General features: G+C 42.9%; 1 protein-coding gene across 19 annotated transcripts in view; it reads left to right on the forward strand.

Annotated features, from left to right (window-relative positions):
• RBFOX1 (RNA binding fox-1 homolog 1) overlaps positions 1-18,881 on the forward strand; it is a 2,130,504-nt gene that overhangs the window by 1,207,815 nt on the left and 903,808 nt on the right. For all 19 annotated transcript variants that reach the window (XM_037813986.1, XM_037813985.1, XM_037813992.1 and 16 more), the window contains one exon: positions 12,910-12,957. In XM_037813986.1, the coding sequence (XP_037669914.1) occupies positions 12,910-12,957 (48 nt within the window). The remainder of the gene's footprint in view (positions 1-12,909; positions 12,958-18,881) is intronic.

Consider the following 18,881-nt stretch of genomic DNA (forward strand, 5'->3'; position numbering starts at 1 on the left):
TGGCTCTAGACCAAGAAACAATCTTATTCAAAAGGTAGAGAATGTTCTTGGTGTCTAAATCCCTAGGCTCGTTGGCCTGTCTAAAAGAAACCATGCAGTTACTTGATTGCAAGCCAGTTGGTGATGACTGTAATTGGCCATGTGTTTTAGTGGCTTTAAAGTCCAGGCTCCATGTTAAACCCTTTATGTGAATTTCTCAGGGGGTATAGACAAAAATATACATACGCATGTATAGTAGTTTTGCCAATTATTCTGAGTAATTGCTGGAGGCTCAAAATGGTTAGTAAAGTTAATAAAGGGTAAAACTGCCTTCTGTTGCATGTTCATTTACTCACCCTTTAAAAACCATTCATTCCATGGATTATGTTCCTGCTTTTAGAAAATGCTGATGAACACAATAAGGAAGATGATTAGCCGAGTAGTTAATAGCTCCAGCTTTTGAGTCGAACAAACAGGTTCGAGTCCCAGAGCCAGCATCTGTCAGCTCCGTGACCTTGGGCAGGATGTTGACCCTCTCTGGGTCTCTTTCTTTCCTCTAAAGAGGGGATAATTATTATTGTGCCTGCCTCATAGGATCAAACGAAGTCGTATGTGAATTTTATCACCAGAAATGATTTTCTTTTAAATACCCTTCCCTTTGAGGAGCTTATAATATCGTCGGCAAGACAGGCATGTCTAAGACGCACTGTAAGTACAGGTGTGAAAGAAATCAATCCAGGAGTCAAGGTGCAAGACGAAGGACAGGGCACCAGAAGAGCAGCCCCTTCTGGATGGGCAGATCAGAGGACGAAGTGAGAACACATCTGGGAAGGGAATGGTTGAGCAGAAGGAGGGGACTCTGGCCAAGGGGATACAGTGAGCTAAGCTTCTGGAACATGAGTAATGATGATGGACAAATAAGTTGAGTAGGGCCCTCGGGTTGGAGAGGAATGTGGTAGAAGACGAATAGAGACAGTAGGTGGGGTCAGGTCTAAGCATGGCTTCCCTGTAAAATAAACCCAAGTAGTCTCAGGCTTTGGTCGGCTCAAAATTATCTTCAGGTAATCATGACACTAAAAGGAGACTGATTGATTTTATTTTGTTTATTCATGCCCTTCCACCACCACTGTAAACTCTTGTGATGCACTTGGCAAATCAGACTCATAGATTTAGGCCAATATCAGATTCATATGAACAACAACAACAGAATTATCTGTCAGCTACTTAATATGCCCAAAGTCTGATTTCTGTTATATTTGATCAACTGGAACTCACAAATCTGGAAGTCATGAAACAAACATGCATTTAACTTTAGAAGACTGAGATTCTAAGCACTCCCCAGCTAACTGCTGGTGAATTGGGAACAAAATTAAATGAAATGACAGCAGAAGGAGCAGCCAACTATGAAGATAGGAGCTGGAAGAACATTCAGATATGTCCAAAATTCTTCAAGAGCACAACCACCTGGGACTATTTAGCAAGAGAGCAGGACATTCCAAGGAAACCAGCATCTCAAAGCTATCGTGTTTAGGAAAGTAGAGGCCAATATGTTTTAGAGGAATTCCACCCAGAAGAGTTAAAAACAACAGAGTTTCCATGTTTATGCAGATCAGCCTTCATGATTTGGAACAGACACATTTATTTTCTTACCTCATTCCCATGGCAATATGGATAATTGTGGTGTTTGAAGACTTCCTTTGGGGTAGCCTGGATTTCTGCTTATTCTCTCCCCAAACAGCGTTTATGTCCAATAAATTGCATAGGCCTGCCTTGCAAAAGAGAAAGTAATCAAAACTATAAAGGGAATATTCTTAATTCTCTTCTTGCATATAAAACCCAAATGACAATTCTGCAAGTAAACATGGCATTTGAGAAGCAGGGTGAAACAGCAGAGAAATGTAATTATCCTAAACTGTCTATTTTAAGGCACATTTTTCCCGTGCTCATGTAAGAATTGATATGAGCGTTTTGAAGAATGGGTAACCAATAAATCATACAATATGGGAAAGAACATATGCATTCATTTTTCCCCTCTATTTCATTTTGTGTAAAAAAAAGCTTAAAATAGTTATGTTCCTGTTTGTGTTATTCACTCTTAGGGATCAGGAGGTTAGGGTTCACATGTTTGGCTATAATCACTTATTATAATAAAAAAATAAACATTCTGGCTTATTTGCTCTTGTCCCATGTTGTCAAATTTAGGAATATTGCATTGGGAGGAAAAACCAAGAAAATGGTTTCTCTAGAAGTTCATTAATGAATGAAGGATATCTATACATAGACTGAAGAGGTTTTTTTTTTTGTTACACTAGTTTGTATGATGTTTATTGCTCCAATGGCAGATATTCTACATTTGGTTTTGCCTGATTATTCATAAAACCCATTCTAGACTATAAAAAGTTTGAGAGTGAAAAGAACACAGGTATTCCAACTCCATGCTAATTTAGTTTGAGCAGGGTTGGGGACAATAGGAACCATTTGGGCCATGTTGATTACTTAAGATTGTAGACAATCAAGTTTTCATTCCTGGAATAAAAAGTTGGTGACTCAGTTGGGTAGAAAGGGCTATTATCCATTCTCTACCAGAAAGCAAAATGACAAATCAAGGTCATAGGCAGAAAATGTTGCTTCTCAAGGAATTGTGGTTGACAAGATGGCTATGGGTCCAGTGGCTACCGCAGATATCAATTTCCAAGGGTTGTTGTGGCACTGCCCAGGAACCAGCAAAGCTCTGTCAATGTCTCAGAGCTGGAGCCATTTCTTGGAGACCAGCTCATCTCTGTGTGCTCAACAGGAAGCATAAGAATGCTAATTATTGAAAAATCACTTGCACTAGCTTTGTTGACCTTCAGCTGTGCTGTGCCTTCTCTAATTGGCATAAATCTTGCTCTAGCTATTGGATGTCTTTTTGGAATATCTGATTCCTGGGAGGAAAGTAAATATTCAATTAAATGTTTTGTTTGGTCCTTGTACTGTCAGGTCCCCTAGAAGGGTAGTTTATGGAGTGTTGAGATAGACTGTCCATCGCAACTCCCAGGAGACTCGTCCTTTTAGAAATTGTGTCTTTTGCTGTCACTGGGGTACCATTTAATGAACTGAAATGGCAATGGCTTGGAAGAATTAAGGAAGTTTTTAGAATCTTCTTACAGTAAAACAAATAATTAGTACTACAATTGCAATTATAACAACAGGATTTTTATTCATAATGATGTGGCAGCACTTTTCATACTTTATCTTAATTCTGATACTGGCCCAAAAACATTGGGACAGATATTAACCCCTTTTTCTCAGATGTGGAAACTGAGACACAGGTAAATTGCCACATAAAGCCACGTAGCCATTAAGTGGCAGAGATGGAATTTGAAACCAGGTAGACTCCTTTATGAGGCATCTCCAACGTGTTTTGATACACATGTGGAAGTGAAATTAAAGTACATCTTCTCATTGCTTTTCTCCTCAAATATCACAGTGAATACTTTTATTTTACTCTCTCCATTGTGTGGTCTTTCCTCAAGAGGCTGATGTACTAGTTAAGAACTTGGTTGTATTCATTATTTTTTTTCTTAATTTGAATCTTATTTAGAGATAATATGGGAAGTGGCTATGTGTGGAGTATGTTCCCATATAGGAGACACTGGGAAAATACGTGCCTATCGAATTACATGCCTATAGAAAATATATGCCTATAGCAAGGCATAAAAAGCTCCCTCTGGGAGATTCAAGTTCCAGTTCTAGCTCTTCTCTTTGACCTTGAGCCAGGTTCAAGCCTCTGGGCATCCTATCAAACCAGAACTTTTCCTGCTCTAGCTCCCTCTTGGGGTTGCTTCAAGGCAAAGACCAAAATCAAACAGTAGCAACAGCAACAACATAAAAAAAAGCAAGGAGGCTATAGAAATGAAAATAATTACATACTATTCAAAGTCGTATTATTCAAATGGAGGGCTGGATTTCTTTTTAAAAGGGACTTGATTAACTAAGTTGCCAGATGACTGGATGGACGGAAAGTCGCCTTTTCTGCATCTCATTTTTCCCCACCTTCAGCTAAGTTGCTTAACTCGAGTGCACTAAACTTCAATTTGATAATTGCCTCCTCAAACCCTTTAATGAAGGTGCCTATCAAAGTATAAATAATTACTCAGCAATTTTGCATGTGCAGCCTGCCTCCCGGCTGCCGCTGCCTCGCCTTGGTGCAAGTGGGGGTTCAGTGGCCCACCTCACTGTCTTGGAGAAGCCCGCAGGGAATTTTGCAGGCCCCAGGGAGGGCATCTTAGCACCCTGCACTCCCTCCCAACGACGCTGGCCTCTGTCGTTTTCCTGTGCTATCTATAAATCAAAGGGAGCTCTGCCATTTTGCAGATGTGGCTGGTGACACAGCCATCTATACCCGTCAGAAGTTCAACCCTAGAGTTTCAGGCCAGATTGGGGGCCTCTGGAAGGCAGTACCCACCGGAAGCGCGTGAGCCTGGCTTTCTTGCTCTTCTTCCTCCTTGCTGACCTTTTCTGTTCTTTGGAAGAGCCACTTGGGCTCATGGAAGGTGCACATCTGTCAGTCTTCTTTCTTCTCCTTGCCTCTCCTTTCCAGTCTTTTAGTCGAGTCCTGTCATCACTCACCAGAGCCTGCCCCTGAAGTGCTGGGATCATCCAAGAGGCTAGAAGGCAAAAGAAAAAAAGTAAAATAAAGTACAAGTGGCAAATGCCGAGGGTGGGGTGCTTCTATGAGGGTGCAGCTGTAGAAATGGGGTGTTCCGAGGCTGGGGTCTAATGTGACCCTAAGGAAAAGCAGCTCTGCTGCTAGAAAACCTGCGATCCTGGTTTTCTTTCTTTAAGCCCTCCGACTTGCTGAGCGTTTGCAGCTGACAGCTCCTCAAGAAATAGTATTCTTAAAAGCTGTGCTAAAATTATTCGCCACGTGTAAAAACAAGTGTGATTTACATTTAATATGGGTAATTACTTTTACAGTTAATTAAAAGCGCTCTCATTAAACTCCTGCTGTGATGCCAATGCATAGCTCTTATTTGCAAACAGACCCTTGGTTAGAGCTCACCTCAAGTGACAAGTTGTTCCTCCGTGAGAGGGGGCTGCCTTCCTAGGTATCAAATTTAAAATTGTGCTGAGCCAGCAACCCTGCTTGCCAGGCCCTTCTCCACCAGGTCTCTCAGGTCAGCTTGGCTGGGCTTGGAGATGCTGAGGCCTCATGAAGAAAGCAGAAGAAATTGTGGGGGAAGTAAGTGGGATCCTCAAAGAAGGAAGTGAAGATTCTTAGATGAATCCCCTGCTGTCTTTGTTTTCACAAAAGCCTGGTCGGGAGCTGGTTGTATGGTCTTTCTGGCTGAACGTCTCTTTCCTGCTACCTCAAAGAAAAGAAGTCGTAAAGGCTCTTAAACCTCTTCCAAGATTCTTGCAAAGTCCTCAACGTTGCGTTCCTCTCTACCCAGCTAAGGAAGACTTCATTCTTATGGTCAAATTGGTTTGTGTTGAGATACTAGTTTATGTGCATTTTTTTTTTTTTTTTTTTGCCTTTTTGGTGATTTCAGGGGAACTAGCTTTTCAATGCTGTGCCTTTGTATTTATTTATTTTTTTTTTTTTTTTTTAAATCATCATTTTATTGAGATATATTCACATACCACGCAGTCATACAAAACAAATTGTACTTTCGATTGTTTACAGTACCATTACATAGTTGTACATTCATCACCTAAATCAATCCCTGACACCTTCATTAGCACACACACAAAAATAACAAGAATAATAATTAGAGTGAAAAAGAGCAATTGAAGTAAAAAAGAACACTGGGTACCTTTGTCTGTCTGTTTCCCTCCCCTACTTTTCTACACATCCATCCATAAACTAGACAAAGTGGTGTTTGGTCCTTATGGCTTTCCCAATCCCATTGTCACCCCTCATAAGCTACATTTTTATACAACTGTCTTCGAGATTCATGGGTTCTGGGTTGTAGTTTGATAGTTTCAGGTATCCACCACCAGCTACCCCAATTCTTTAGAACCTAAAAAGGGTTGTCTAAAGTGTGCATAAGAGTGCCCACCAGAGTGACCTCTCGGCTCCTTTTGGAATCTCTCTGCCACTGAAGCTTATTTCATTTCCTTTCACATCCCCCTTTTGGTCAAGAAGATGTTCTCCGTCCCACGGTGCCAGGTCTACATTCCTCCCTGGGAGTCATATTCCACGTTGCCAGGGAGATTCACTTCCCTGGGTGTCTGATCCCACGAAGGGGGGAGGGCAGTGATTTCACCTTTCAAGTTGGCTTAGCCAGAGAGAGAGGGCCACATCTGAGCAACAAAGAGGCATTCAGGAGGAGACTCTTAGGCACAAATACAGGGAGGCCTAGCCTCTCCTTTGCAGCAACCGTCTTCCCAAGGGTAAAACTTATGGTAGAGGGCTCAACCCATCAAACCACCAGTCCCCTATGTCTGTGGTCATGTTAGCAACCATGGAGGTGGGGTAGGCGAATACCCCTGCATTCTCCACATGTGCCTTTGTATTTAGATTTAAATCTCAGTGTTTTCCAAAAAGCCTCTGTCTTAAGGCAGGGATCTCGGCCACACTGAAACTTCTTCAGCACATAAAATAAAATGCCTTCTCAAATGATCACGCGCCTGGTAAGTAATTAAGGCTTGTTAATTAAAACATACAGTCATTTGAGACTTACATTTTGAGGGAGTAGAAAGATCTTGGTATCTCAAGAAGTTTACAGACCGAGGGACGTGGTTCCTGAGTACTGGAGGCTTTGGTTCGTTTGCATAGTTATTTGCTGCCATCTGCTGGCCATTTGTCATGTTGCTGGTCTGAACAAATTTGTGAATGGAGACGTGTTTGTGAAATGGCTAAAATGTGTCAGAGCAAATGCTTTATACTATCTTTAATGTATTCAAGGGATTATTTGAAACCTGGTCTTCTGAACTGAGTGAATATATACTCTGAATAACTCAGCTGAAAGGCATGCATAACTCCAAATTTGTCCCAATTATGGTTACAACATATTTACTCAAAATTTTTTTAAAGTTTGGGCACAACCATTATCCTTAAAATAATAAGGCAATTAAACATTCATTGGAATATTCAAATTCAGGGACAGTATATGGCATAGGGAAAAGCATAACATACCTGGCAGATGACCAGCAGGGTCTTAAGCCATTAACTAGCAGAATGTTGTTGAAGTCAGTTGCTAAACTGTCAACTACTCACTTCTCTCATCTGTAAAATGGAAGCACTGAGCCAAATGGCTCGTAAGGCTCATGTTTACTCTCTTCTTTGTGAAGGTCAAAAACAAAACAAAGCAAAACAAAACAGAAAACTTGGGTTCCAGTAAATCACCAATATTTTCTAAATCCAAGAATCTAAACCCATATTTGTTGGCTTAATTTAAATTAGAAGTAGTTGCCATTTTCAGAACAAAAGAAAACTTAAGTGTCCAAACTATCAGAAAGATTGCTTTTGAAAAGAGAATCTTTTATAATGTTGGCTCAGAATTGAAAACACATTTCAATTCATTCTGGAGTGTGAAGCAGAAATGTACTTTTTTCCCTTAATATTATAAACTGTCTTGCTGTGGTATTTATTTTCTGTTTGAAAAGGAAAAACGAAACACTTGGGGGTCTCCCGTAAGTGGGAGGGCAGTTTGATCATTCCCCTGATTTGGGCTTGTCAGGTGAGGCCTTTGGCTGCTCTCCCTATGCTCCCCAGAGATGAGTAAAGCTGAAGGCATTTCCTATAAAACACTCCCTGGGGCTTTGGTGAGCATCTGAGCCCAGGAGACCAATGCCACATCCAGGATATACGATCCTGACTTAGCCCTCACGTCAAATGTAAGCATCCTGGCCTTTTCTTCCTATTGCACTTGCAGAATTGATAACTGAAATCATCAGTTGAGAGATTCCAGGTGCTGTCCTCTGAGAACGGCTGCAAGCGTATACCAAATAGGATCACTTGGGTTCTCCCTAAAGGGATGTGTCTTCTCCCCAGGACTTGGATGCCATATGGGACTCTGGAGCACACCTTTCTTTTCTCGATGGCACGTAGCCAAGTGTCAAGCCAGAGGGGGAAGCATGGGATGCTCCTAGGGTCTCTGACTTTGTGTCCTGGGCCATAACAAAGTATCATGAACTCGAGGGCTTAAAACTACAGAAATTTATTCTCTCATCTTCTGGGGGCCAGAAGAATGGAATCAAGGTGCCAGCAAGGCCAGGTTCCTTCCAGAGACTCTTGGAGAAGACCTTCCTTGCATCTTCAGGCATCTGGGCTCCAGGGGTTCCTTGGCTTACGGCTGTATCACTCCAATCTTTGCTTCTGTCTCCACACGCCCATCTCTTCTTCCTGTCTCCTAGTCCTCATTCTCTTATAAGGACGCTTGTCACTGGTTTCAGGGCCCACCTGGGTGATCCAAGATGATCTCACCTTGAGATCCTTAACTTCATTACATCTGCAAAGACCCTTTCTCCAAATGAGGTCACAACTCCCAGGTTCTGGGGTTAGGACCCAGATATGTTGGGAGGGCAAGGGGGACACTACAATTCCACCAACCCAGACTCCTGGCTCCTGAGTCCTCTGAGGTCTCCGAGTCCCAATGCTGTGAGCAGACACTTCCCCCCCACTTCCCAGGAACCTTGATCCGCCAGACACTTCAGAGCAGTGAATGAGGCCCACCCACGGCCAAGGATGCTGGTGACATTAGGGGCCTAAACATCCCTGACCTACAAAAAATCATCAACACAAAGAGAAGAAGGAAACCAGCTTCTCTTGGGAGACAGAACAGCTTCTGAAAAAAACAGACACGCATGTGCTTTGATGTCTAAACGCCAGAAGGACTCGGAGGCCTTGGGAGAGAGAAACCTTAAAAATAGAACTGATTTCAAGTCCTAAATACACCACCCAGAACCAGGTCTCAGAAAGACTTTTCAAGGATGCCGTCAGTGACAGCTAACATGTAGCGATAACTTACCATATGCTCAGATCTCTGCACATAATGGACCTGCCTAACAACAAATGATGGTAATATGATCGTCCTCATTTTAGAGATGGGGAAACTGAGACTGAGGGAAGGGTTACTTGTGCATGGACCCACAATTGGTTGATAAGGTCCAGGAGTAGGGGCCCAAGGGGATGACTTCATAGTGTGTGTGCAGAATCCCATATCTTGCCAGCAGTTGAGGCAGCGCTCAGGGTTTTCTGCCTACAGAAATGAGAATGGCTGGCTTCAGTAGGGAAAACTGATTGCTTGGTGATGAGTTACACAGCTCCAAATTTGTACTTAACGCTTAAATAGTTGAGCCGTTTTCCAAGTGGAGTCATCAAGCCGGGCTGAAGTACTTACTCAACCACTCTGGTTTGGAAAAGGTCAGGCTGTAAGCCATCCAGGGACACCAGCTCTGCGCTGAGCGATCCGAACAATAATTTGTTCCTGCGAAAGTGACATTTTTCCAATTTGAGTCCAACATTGTTCAGAAGCAACCGTGGTCCCCTGGGGCACCTCCCGCGTTGATCTGCAGCGGATGACAAACCAACAATATCATCTAAATAAAAAATGGAGCATGGGTTTAGTAAATTACTCCTGACAAGAGTAAATGGAATGAGCTTAGGGAAATGGCGAGAGCCCTCATTGTGCCAGATGGGCTTTTCCCTCGCTTGTGTGAGCCCTCAGTGGCAGATTCAGCATAAAAAACCTGCCTTTGGTTTATTGATTTCGTTAGTTGGTTGATTAACACCTGCCACTTGGGCGTGGCCAAATCAAAACCGGATGTGGACTCTTCCCTGCAAGCTCAACATATCCTCACTCTAGCTGAGAAAGGAAATGCATGCTTCACCCATTCGGGACTGCTGAGAACGGACAAGGAGGCACTTTTATCACCTCCCTTCTAGATGCATCTCTTGGGTCTGAAATTAATCCATCCATGCATTCCATCACTCCCATACCATACTGAGTTAATCTCTAGTTCCTCTTTCTGTTTCTTAGCAGATATATTCAGGGAGAGTTCTTAATCAAAGTAAGGGATATTTTGCAGACTCAATGTCCAAAATCAAGCAGAGTCCACAGCCATTCAGTTAGGATAGCCAGTGAGGAAAGAAAGAGGATATTTCCTGTGAGTTGTGACCCAGGTCCTAGCACTGAGTGCCAATGGGCAGGTTCTCAATCAGTGTCCCTGGGCCGAGGTCTGAGATTCTGCATTTTAATGAGCTCTTGGGTGAAACCACTGTTGCTGGGCCCAGAGCCCACTTTGAGTGGCAGGTTCTCAGATGGTCTCCGTGTCACAGATGAGGAAACCGCAGCTCTGAAAGAAAATGGCCCTTGCCTGAGGCTACGCCACTAGTAAATGGGGGAGCCAAGCTTCAGGCACCAGAGTCTGCCCCTTGTTGTCCTGTCCTGACGGCAGAAAGTCCCCACAGTGAGCCACAGCAGAATTCTCTGGAGGGCTTGTGTCACGCAGACCACTGGCCCCGCTGCAGAGTTTCTGATTCAGTAGGTGTATCAGTGTCTTGGGGTTGCTGTAACAAAGTAACAAAGGGTAGGTGGCTTAAAAAAATGGAAATTTATTGTGTCCCAGTCAGTCCTTGAGTCCAAAATCAAGCTGTGAGTAGAACCATGCTCTGTCTGAACACCTGGAGAAGAGACTGCTTCCTGGCCCCTTCCAGCTTCTGGTGGTTGCTGCCATCGTTGGCATTCCTTGGCTTGTAGCCGCATCACTCCCTCCTCTGTCTCTGTGTTCATGTGGTCATCTCCCCTAGGTCTCTCTGTGTCCGATTCTCCTCTCTTAAAGGGACGCCTGTCATGTTGAACTAGGGTCCACCCTACTCCAGTTTGGCCTCGTTCTAACTAACCACATCTCCAAAGACCTTATTTCCAAAGAAGGTCCCATTCATTTGACCTGGATCAGGACTTGAACATATCCTTTGGGACTGGGGAGATGTTGGGGAAAGGCAGTGTGACCCATAACAGTAGGTAAAACAGTAGAGTGAGATGGGGGGGCCTGCTTTATCCAGACTGTCAATCCACCTTAATAGTAGTAAAACCACCTAAAGTCATGGAAACTTTCTCTTGTGGGGTGCCACTGCTAGCTGCAGACCTAAGCTCTGTCATTGTGTGACCAAGATCAGGTTGCTTAACTGCTATTCTCAGTTTTCATACAGTAAAAACTAATTACTGCCAACCTTGTTTAGTTGATGAGAGTTTAGAGACAGAGATACAGATTGCCTAGCACAGTTCCTGGTGCATAAGATGATGTCAATCATGTAATCCCACTTTGCTGATGCAAAGTATTTTCCATATGGCTCTTCACCTTATCATATTGTCCCTTTTGTTCTACTCTTGGTTCTCATGAAGTTAGAGTTTGCTGTGCTTACTTAATCATTCTGTAAGGTGATGGCAGCTGGATCAACCCCACAGTGCCCTAATGAGGCATCTGCTAAGAGTCACTGTTTCCTAAAGGGGTGGAATAAACCCAACTACTTCTTGGGGAGAGAATAAACATTTCTAGAGACTTATCTATAACTGAGCCACGATTGTTCACAGCTCCACACACCAACCTGCCACATGTACAGTCTCCTCCCATCTCAGTTGGTAACATATTAAGGCCAAAACCTTGGAATCATCCTTGACTCCAGTCTTCCCCTTATAACCCATGTCCAGTATATCCAGACATCCTGGTGGCTCTACCTTCAAACCTGTCCAGACTCGTCACCCCACTCCCCCGGCTGTCCCAGCCACCATCACCCCACACCTGGACGGCTGCAGCCGCCTCCTGACTGGTCTCATTTGCATCCTTGGTCCTCTGCAGTCTATTCTGTTAAAATGAGAGTCAGACCTTATCCATCTCCTTCTCAAATTCCCCGAGTGATGCCCACATCTCTCAAAGTAAAAGTCAAAGCCTTCCTCTGGTCTCATCTCCTAAGATGCCCCCACCTACTTCCCACCAGCACAGAGGTCCCTTCCTACTGCTTGACCGTGCCCAGCACACTCCACCCCAGGGCCTTTGCACACGCCTTCCCTTGCCTGGAATGTGCTGTCCCGGATGGCCATGTGGCTCATCCCTTGTTTCCTTCAAACTGTTGCTCAATTGCCACTTCTCTTTAAAAGTTAAAAATCATGTCCCCTGCCCTCAGTATTTCCCATCTCCTTCTCCCTACTTTATTTTTCTTCATAGTGTTTATCTTCTTCTAAAAATAGTTTACTGACTTGTATTTTTTATTGTCTATCTTCCCCAGTAGAATGTAAACATCTCCAGACAGGGGCTTCTCCGTGTTTTGTACGTACTGAAACCTCTACAGCTAAAGTGAGACAATAGAAGCAGACAATAGAAGCTAAATGCATATTTTTTGAATGAGTAAATAAATGCCGTAATTTCTTGTGTGTGTCTGCCACTCTAACTAGTGAGTTTCTTAAGGTTGGGATCCACATTTTTTCACCTCTGTATTCCAGAGCAGCAAGAAAAAATGCAGAAAGTAGATGTGCAATAAATGGATGGATGGATGGACAGGCAGACAGAAGGACAAACAGAAGGATAAGAAATAGACACTGATGGTTTTGTGTTGAAGGGGAGTAGATTAGATGATCTTAAATCTGGAACGGGAAAGAGATTGAGTCCTATTAAGGGTGGTCTCTGCTCATATGACTGATGGTGCTGAGGGTGGGGCATGTTATTTTATGGGCCTTCAGCCTTGCTTTGCTGTGGCCTCTGACCTATAGCTTTTGCTTTTACCCCACATCTGCATGTAATAAAGCTTACTTATGACATCCACATGTCTCTAATGCAAACACCAAGGCATAAATACCTCTAGGAAGCACTGTGAAGAGTAATGGCTCGAGGAACAATTGTTGACAATGTGAGCCCTTTATTATTTTAAAGGACATTTCAACAACACCCCTGAATGTTCTGTGACCTGACTCTATTCTCTCTCTTTCTTTCCCCTCCTCCTCTCAGGATATCAAAGCAGACTGCAGCACCTGTGTGGAAATAGAGGACAGAAAAGTAAGTCAATATTTTTCATCTTCTTGGTTTCAAACAACACAAGAACTCTTTGATGTAAACCCAAGTGTTTAAAGCATGTCTCGCTGGACAAAGGTTTGCAGAGGTAGTTTGTGTGCTGATAGTAGACACTTGAAGGTAATCATACTTAAAAATGAAGTGTTCATTCTCTTTTCCCTTGCAATCTCTGTCATTTCTGATGGCTTCAATGAAGAGTGCTTAATGTAATTAAGTATAAAGTAAAACATTGGGTGCAGATGTTTGTTTTGGTCATGTCCTATTCAGGAAGCTATCACAGCCTTTAACTCACTTCACACTTTAGTTGAATATTGTTTTTTTATTATACATGTCACATATTATATATAGTTATCTGATATTTCATATGGTATAGAAATAAAATAATGTGCTTTTCAGGGTGTGTCCCCTCTGTCTGAAGGAGAATCTGTCTCAGTTTCCATCATGATACTTAACAGCATATGAGTAGCGACTTCCTGTTTGAGATTTTGGAGGGTTGGAGTGGGAGGTCACTGTTGGAAATAAAGCGGTACCTGTAAAGGAATAAATGTTCACTCGGTTCTGGAGGAGAAAAGAATTTATTTACAATCTTGCAAGAAAGGGCGCACAGCCAGAAACGTGGTAGGCTGGCACGCGGGGGAAAGAACATGGCAATGTTAATATCCTACCCCTAATACACTGGTCCCTCCCGTTTCCCCATTGGCTGGATACTATAGAGGTTACAGCCTATCCAAGAGAGCTAACTAGCCTGTCTTTGAGATTTTGAATTGTACAGCCTATCCGAGAGAGCTCATTCAGTTTAAATTTCCTGCTGGGAGTTCCTGCCTCTGGTTATACCCCATATCCCTTTATATTCCAGTAACCCTGGTTATTTTTCCCATATAACGAGCTGGCGCTGATTCTAGGCTTACTTCATGGCTCTTTCTCTCTCCTTTCCTTTACCACAGAGCCTATTTAAGCCAGTTCTGCTGCCATTTTCCCTATTCCATGCTGCCTTTATGTGAAGGCTAAACTTAACCCTTTCTTACAGTCACTTCCTACATTTTTAGTTTCTCTCCTCCCCCATTTATCTGTTTTTTTACCTGTGGTGTGACTCCCCTCAGGTAAAGCAACTGTCGCTCAGTTGTTCTTCACCTTGATATTGTCACAGTCTCTCTTTATTAACAAGAGTTCACAGACGTTTCCATGGCAAAGTGCATCTGAACAAATCAAATTTTACTTTTAAGCCTTGGACCCAAAGAGCTCAAATAAGTGAACTGAGAGTAGATATCTTCCGGCTACTCTTGACATCATTCCACAATTTTGAAAGATGTTTCTCTTTGCAAAAATACCTCTATCGTCAAATGCAGTCATTATTTCAGAGGTTTCCAGCCTTGGTTTTGTGATGGCTCTGCAACGTCTGCCGATTAACAAGGTGGTTGAGGACTTCTCAAAGCAGAATTGGCCTTTAAATAAAAAGCAGTTGCTGTGCATTATTTTAAAGAGTGGTCGTCTCCTCACGTTGAAAGGAATAACGATACAGTAGCTTGAACTCAAATAGCATGATCCTACCTTGATTAGAGTTGTGTGCTGTTCTCGTCTCCAGCTAACAGCGTTTCGATTACGTTTCTGTTCACGCAGTGTTTTTAGGCTGGCACACATTCACGTGCCTATTCTGTGTGTTGGGCAAATGGAATTGCCACTTAGTACTCATGTGACCTCAGATCCCACTGGCTCTGCCATCGGTGTCTACCCAGACTCTTTGCTCACGTCCTGGCGTTCAGAAAGCATCTGCCCCACCCTGCCTCCAAATTAATTCAAAAGCATGTGTCTGTCCGGTGATTTTTTTTTTTTATATACGTTTCTTTGTGAGTAGGGTTTGGGGAACTGATGCTGTTACAACATTGATCCCATCACCACCAAGGGAGCATGCAACCACGATAAGCTCTGGCAGTGACAGCCGCCACGCCGGCACCAGCCCACCTACCCAAACTGCCTGCGGTTCTCGCATCAAGGTAGTGATAATGATCCACCACATCTGTGGCCCCTCTGAGGAAAGAAATATGTTTTCATTCTGCACAAGGCTTCAGCTGTTCTCAAAAAAGGGAAGATACATGTGTGTATGTATATCTTATATGTACCTATATACTTGTATACATGGATATACCTATGCATGTACAGATACCTGGATTTTGGTGCTTTGTCAGAGATTGTTGCACTGAATCAGAGCCTTTCCAATGAAGCCTCATACTTGAAGCGTTCTCCGGTGGTTTTCTAAACTTGTCATCACATAATCGATACATAAATTATGAAAACTTTTGGCTGCAATTACTTGGTGATGACTCCTAGGGCCCAATGAGAACAGCCATGGAGCCTATTTCAAATTCTCACTTTTTGCTCTTTAAAGACTTTTATTATCCCCGTTAAATAGGGGGGCCTTTCTTCTTCTCAGTATTCTTTATATTATTATTATTATTATCCCATCATCAGTAATGTAGTGATTCTTCCCTGGGTCTCCTAACGTGGTTGGAGGTGGGTGTGAGGGTTTTGTTGGGGTAGCTGTGTATATTGGGGTCCTGTGTCTTAACGAAAAGTCCAAATGCCAAACTCTAATCATCCCAAGGGGCAGCATCCCCTCTCCTGCTTCAGCAGCTGTGTCAAGCCCCTGTCCTGTCCGACTGGCAACAGGGTGTAAGGCCACGCAGGGAGAGGTGGCCCAGGAGGGGAGCGAGGGTAGTCTGGTGCCACGATTGCACCCCGTGCTTCTGTCTCCCTGACGTATAATTATGAAATTTCACCACTAAAGTGGCGACAATTGCTCCTGCGGGGGTGCGTGCGTCCCTCTCCATTTAATCCAAGTGCTTCCAGCAAAATCAGTAATTTGATAAAGTGGAATTAAAGTGACAAGAGATGACAGAGGTGCCAAAATAATAAGCCAATCTCCCTCTGAGGTGGCGGCCCCATGGCCCGTGTGGATTTTTACGACTGCCGAGTGCTCAGAAGGAAAACCAGCAGTGTTTTGTTTAAAGCTCAAATGCCTTTAGTTAAGAGAGCTTACGTGACTGCGGGGCTTCACAGGAATAACTTTTGCTTTCCTTCTTTCATTTTTCATTCACTTCCGCTTACTTGTTGTCTACCCCTTCTCCACATATTCTGTGCAGATAAATATACTCATGTAATACTTACATCTATACCTTTATCTATATATTGTTGAGTATCTCCTTGATAGAGGAATTTTGTATCAAACACAAAATCCCCAGTTTTATGTAGTCTAGTAGGAACTCTCCTTGCCCCCTCCCTGATTTCATGCCTGAACCCATTCTTTTCCGTTCAGCAAGGCCATTTCCCTTGAAAGGAGTTGTCTTCCCATTGAATCCCAAACCAGATATGTTGATGGAAAAGAAACAAACTGAATTTCAACAGGTGAAGAGAGTTATCATCTTAATAAATCACTCTTTGAGCTCTGCACGGTCTGGACTTGATCTGGGATTATTGGTAGAATGAGAATTTTGTTTCTTCTATTTCTGTTTATCCTACAAGCCTATTTTCCATCAGACAGACAGAACTCTAATTGTCATCTGGGGAACTTGCCCTGTTGTTTGTGGGGACATACACAGTGTATACTGGAGTGTGGTTTTGATCTGGGATTGTTGTTTTGATCTGGACTTGATCTGGGATTGTTGGTAGAATGAGAATTTTGTTTCTTCTATTTTTCTTTATCTACAAGCCAATTTTCCATCAGACAGACAGAACTCTAATTGTCATCTGGAGAACTTGCCCTGTTGTTTGTGGAGACACACACGGTGTGTATTGGAGTGTGGTTTTGTTTTATGTTTCTCTTTTGCCTCTAAGTCCAATTAGCAGAGCCGGTGACTGTATCTGCGGCTGGTTGGCTTCCGGCCATTTCTTGAAAATCTCCCAGAGGATGTCATGGGGAAATCTTAGGGGCTGGTGGAGTTTTTCACCCTTAAATGGGAAGCAGAGGTGGTTTCCTTCCACAGGTGAAAGCTGTTGAACTCTTGCAGATTAAGCAAAGGGGATGGGAAGGCACCCTTCATTTGGAGCAGCTCCTGGCCTTGCAAAACCACATACATCTGACATTTACAGTACGTGTGTTTCTCGTGGGGAACTGGAACATTTAAGTTCATTTTTATTTGTAGTATGAAATCCATCTGAATTTCTATTCTATTATGAAGATGGAGATTCAGATGATGAGAGGAAAGGCTGACGGATCAGCCAGTGGGGAAATCTGTCAGAAGGGGATGAGAGACCATTTGTCAAAGGCTCTAAACCCAGACAGGGCATCCTCTTATCACTTACCATGCAGCCTACAGTGATTTGCTATAAAACTGCATGGAAATAGTTTGAATGGTTTTCAAAGTTTTGGCAACTTCCACGTTGGGTCTGATGGAAGATGTGATGACGATTGGGAGGTGGGTTCTATCACACAGCAGTTAACTCTGAGAGTCCTCGTCTTGTCTTTATATGATGCTCATTCTTGGTCAGGCGCTGTGAGAACCTCCAAATACTTACAACAGCTATGTGTGGTAGGCACTGTCTTTTCCCCCATTTTATAGGTAAAAAACAGAAGCCTAAAGACGTTAAGTGACTTCCCCAAGATCCCTCAATTTGCATAACGAGACCAGAATTTGAACTCAGAGACTCTCGCTACAGAGAATCTTGGCTCCAATGCTATATTGCCATACACAGAAACCAATAGTTGAATGTGTAGTATATATGCATTTCCTGTTCCAACAGATAGATCTGTTTCTGGACAGGTATCTTCACTCATTGCCAAGCAAGTAATCCTATTTTCCATTTGGGACAGCCTTTCAGCTGCCATGTTTTGGCTCGAGCTGACTTATGGTAGAAATTCCTCACAGCCTTGACAGTCCTGCACCCCTGGGGAGCAGCTGGCTCCTGACACTGGGCATGTCAGGACTTCTAGACTTATGGACAAGAGGCTACAGCCCCAGGGGTGACGGTCATTTCCCTCGAAAAGAGTTGTCTTCCCATTGAATCCAAAACCAGATATATTGATGGAAGAGAAACAGTGAGTTTCAACAGGCGAAGAGAGTTATCATCATAAAATCGCTCCTCGTGGTCTGCACAGTTCTGGGCTCCATCAGGGATTATTGACCGAATGAGATAATTTTTTTTTTTTCCTCTCTGTCTTCTCTGTTTTTCTTTATCCTAGAAGACTACTTTCCATCAGGCAGACAGAAATCTAATTGTCATTTGGAGAACTTTGCTTCAGTTTCCAACAGAACTGGTTCAATTCCTATCTTTTGCATTTCCAGCTGATTATATGCAAGAATTAGAAATTCTGTGCTTAAAACCTGGTAGTCAATGTGGTTAGTGGTTAAAACCATTGACTTTGGGGCCTGGAAATTCTGGGTTTCAATCCCAGATTCTCCACTTAGCAGCTCTGTGACCTCAAGAAGGTTTCTTAACCTATTCAGACCTCAGTTTGTTTACTTTATCTGTAAACTGAGGATGTTAATATCCACTGGAAATGTTGATTTGAGGAGTTAACAAGATATTACTGCCTGGCACAAAATTAGAGTTCATTCAACTGTAGTTACCTTTAATTTTATTTTTACTTGTGCCCATACTTTTCAAACATTTCACACTGTTTATAATTAATTTTGTTAAAAAAAATTAGTCCTCAAAGAAGGGTTCTGGAGTCTCAGAGAAATGGGCAACCAATGGGACCTCATAGGCTTCAGCGATAATTTACAGAGGACAGATGCTTGTCCTAAGTCAGGAAATAACAAATTCATTTATCTTCCGTGTCCAGTCAAGAATCGTAAATTAATGAAGGGGGTTGAAAGTAGAATATGATGAAGGGATATTAGTCACTTCATCTGCAGTAGGCACTGCAGTGACCTCGAGAGCAAGGACCCCATTTGGAGGGACTAGTATACAGCTAA

Source organism: Choloepus didactylus, chromosome 21 (genome assembly GCF_015220235.1).
Source record: "Choloepus didactylus isolate mChoDid1 chromosome 21, mChoDid1.pri, whole genome shotgun sequence".
NCBI lineage: Eukaryota > Metazoa > Chordata > Mammalia > Pilosa > Megalonychidae > Choloepus > Choloepus didactylus.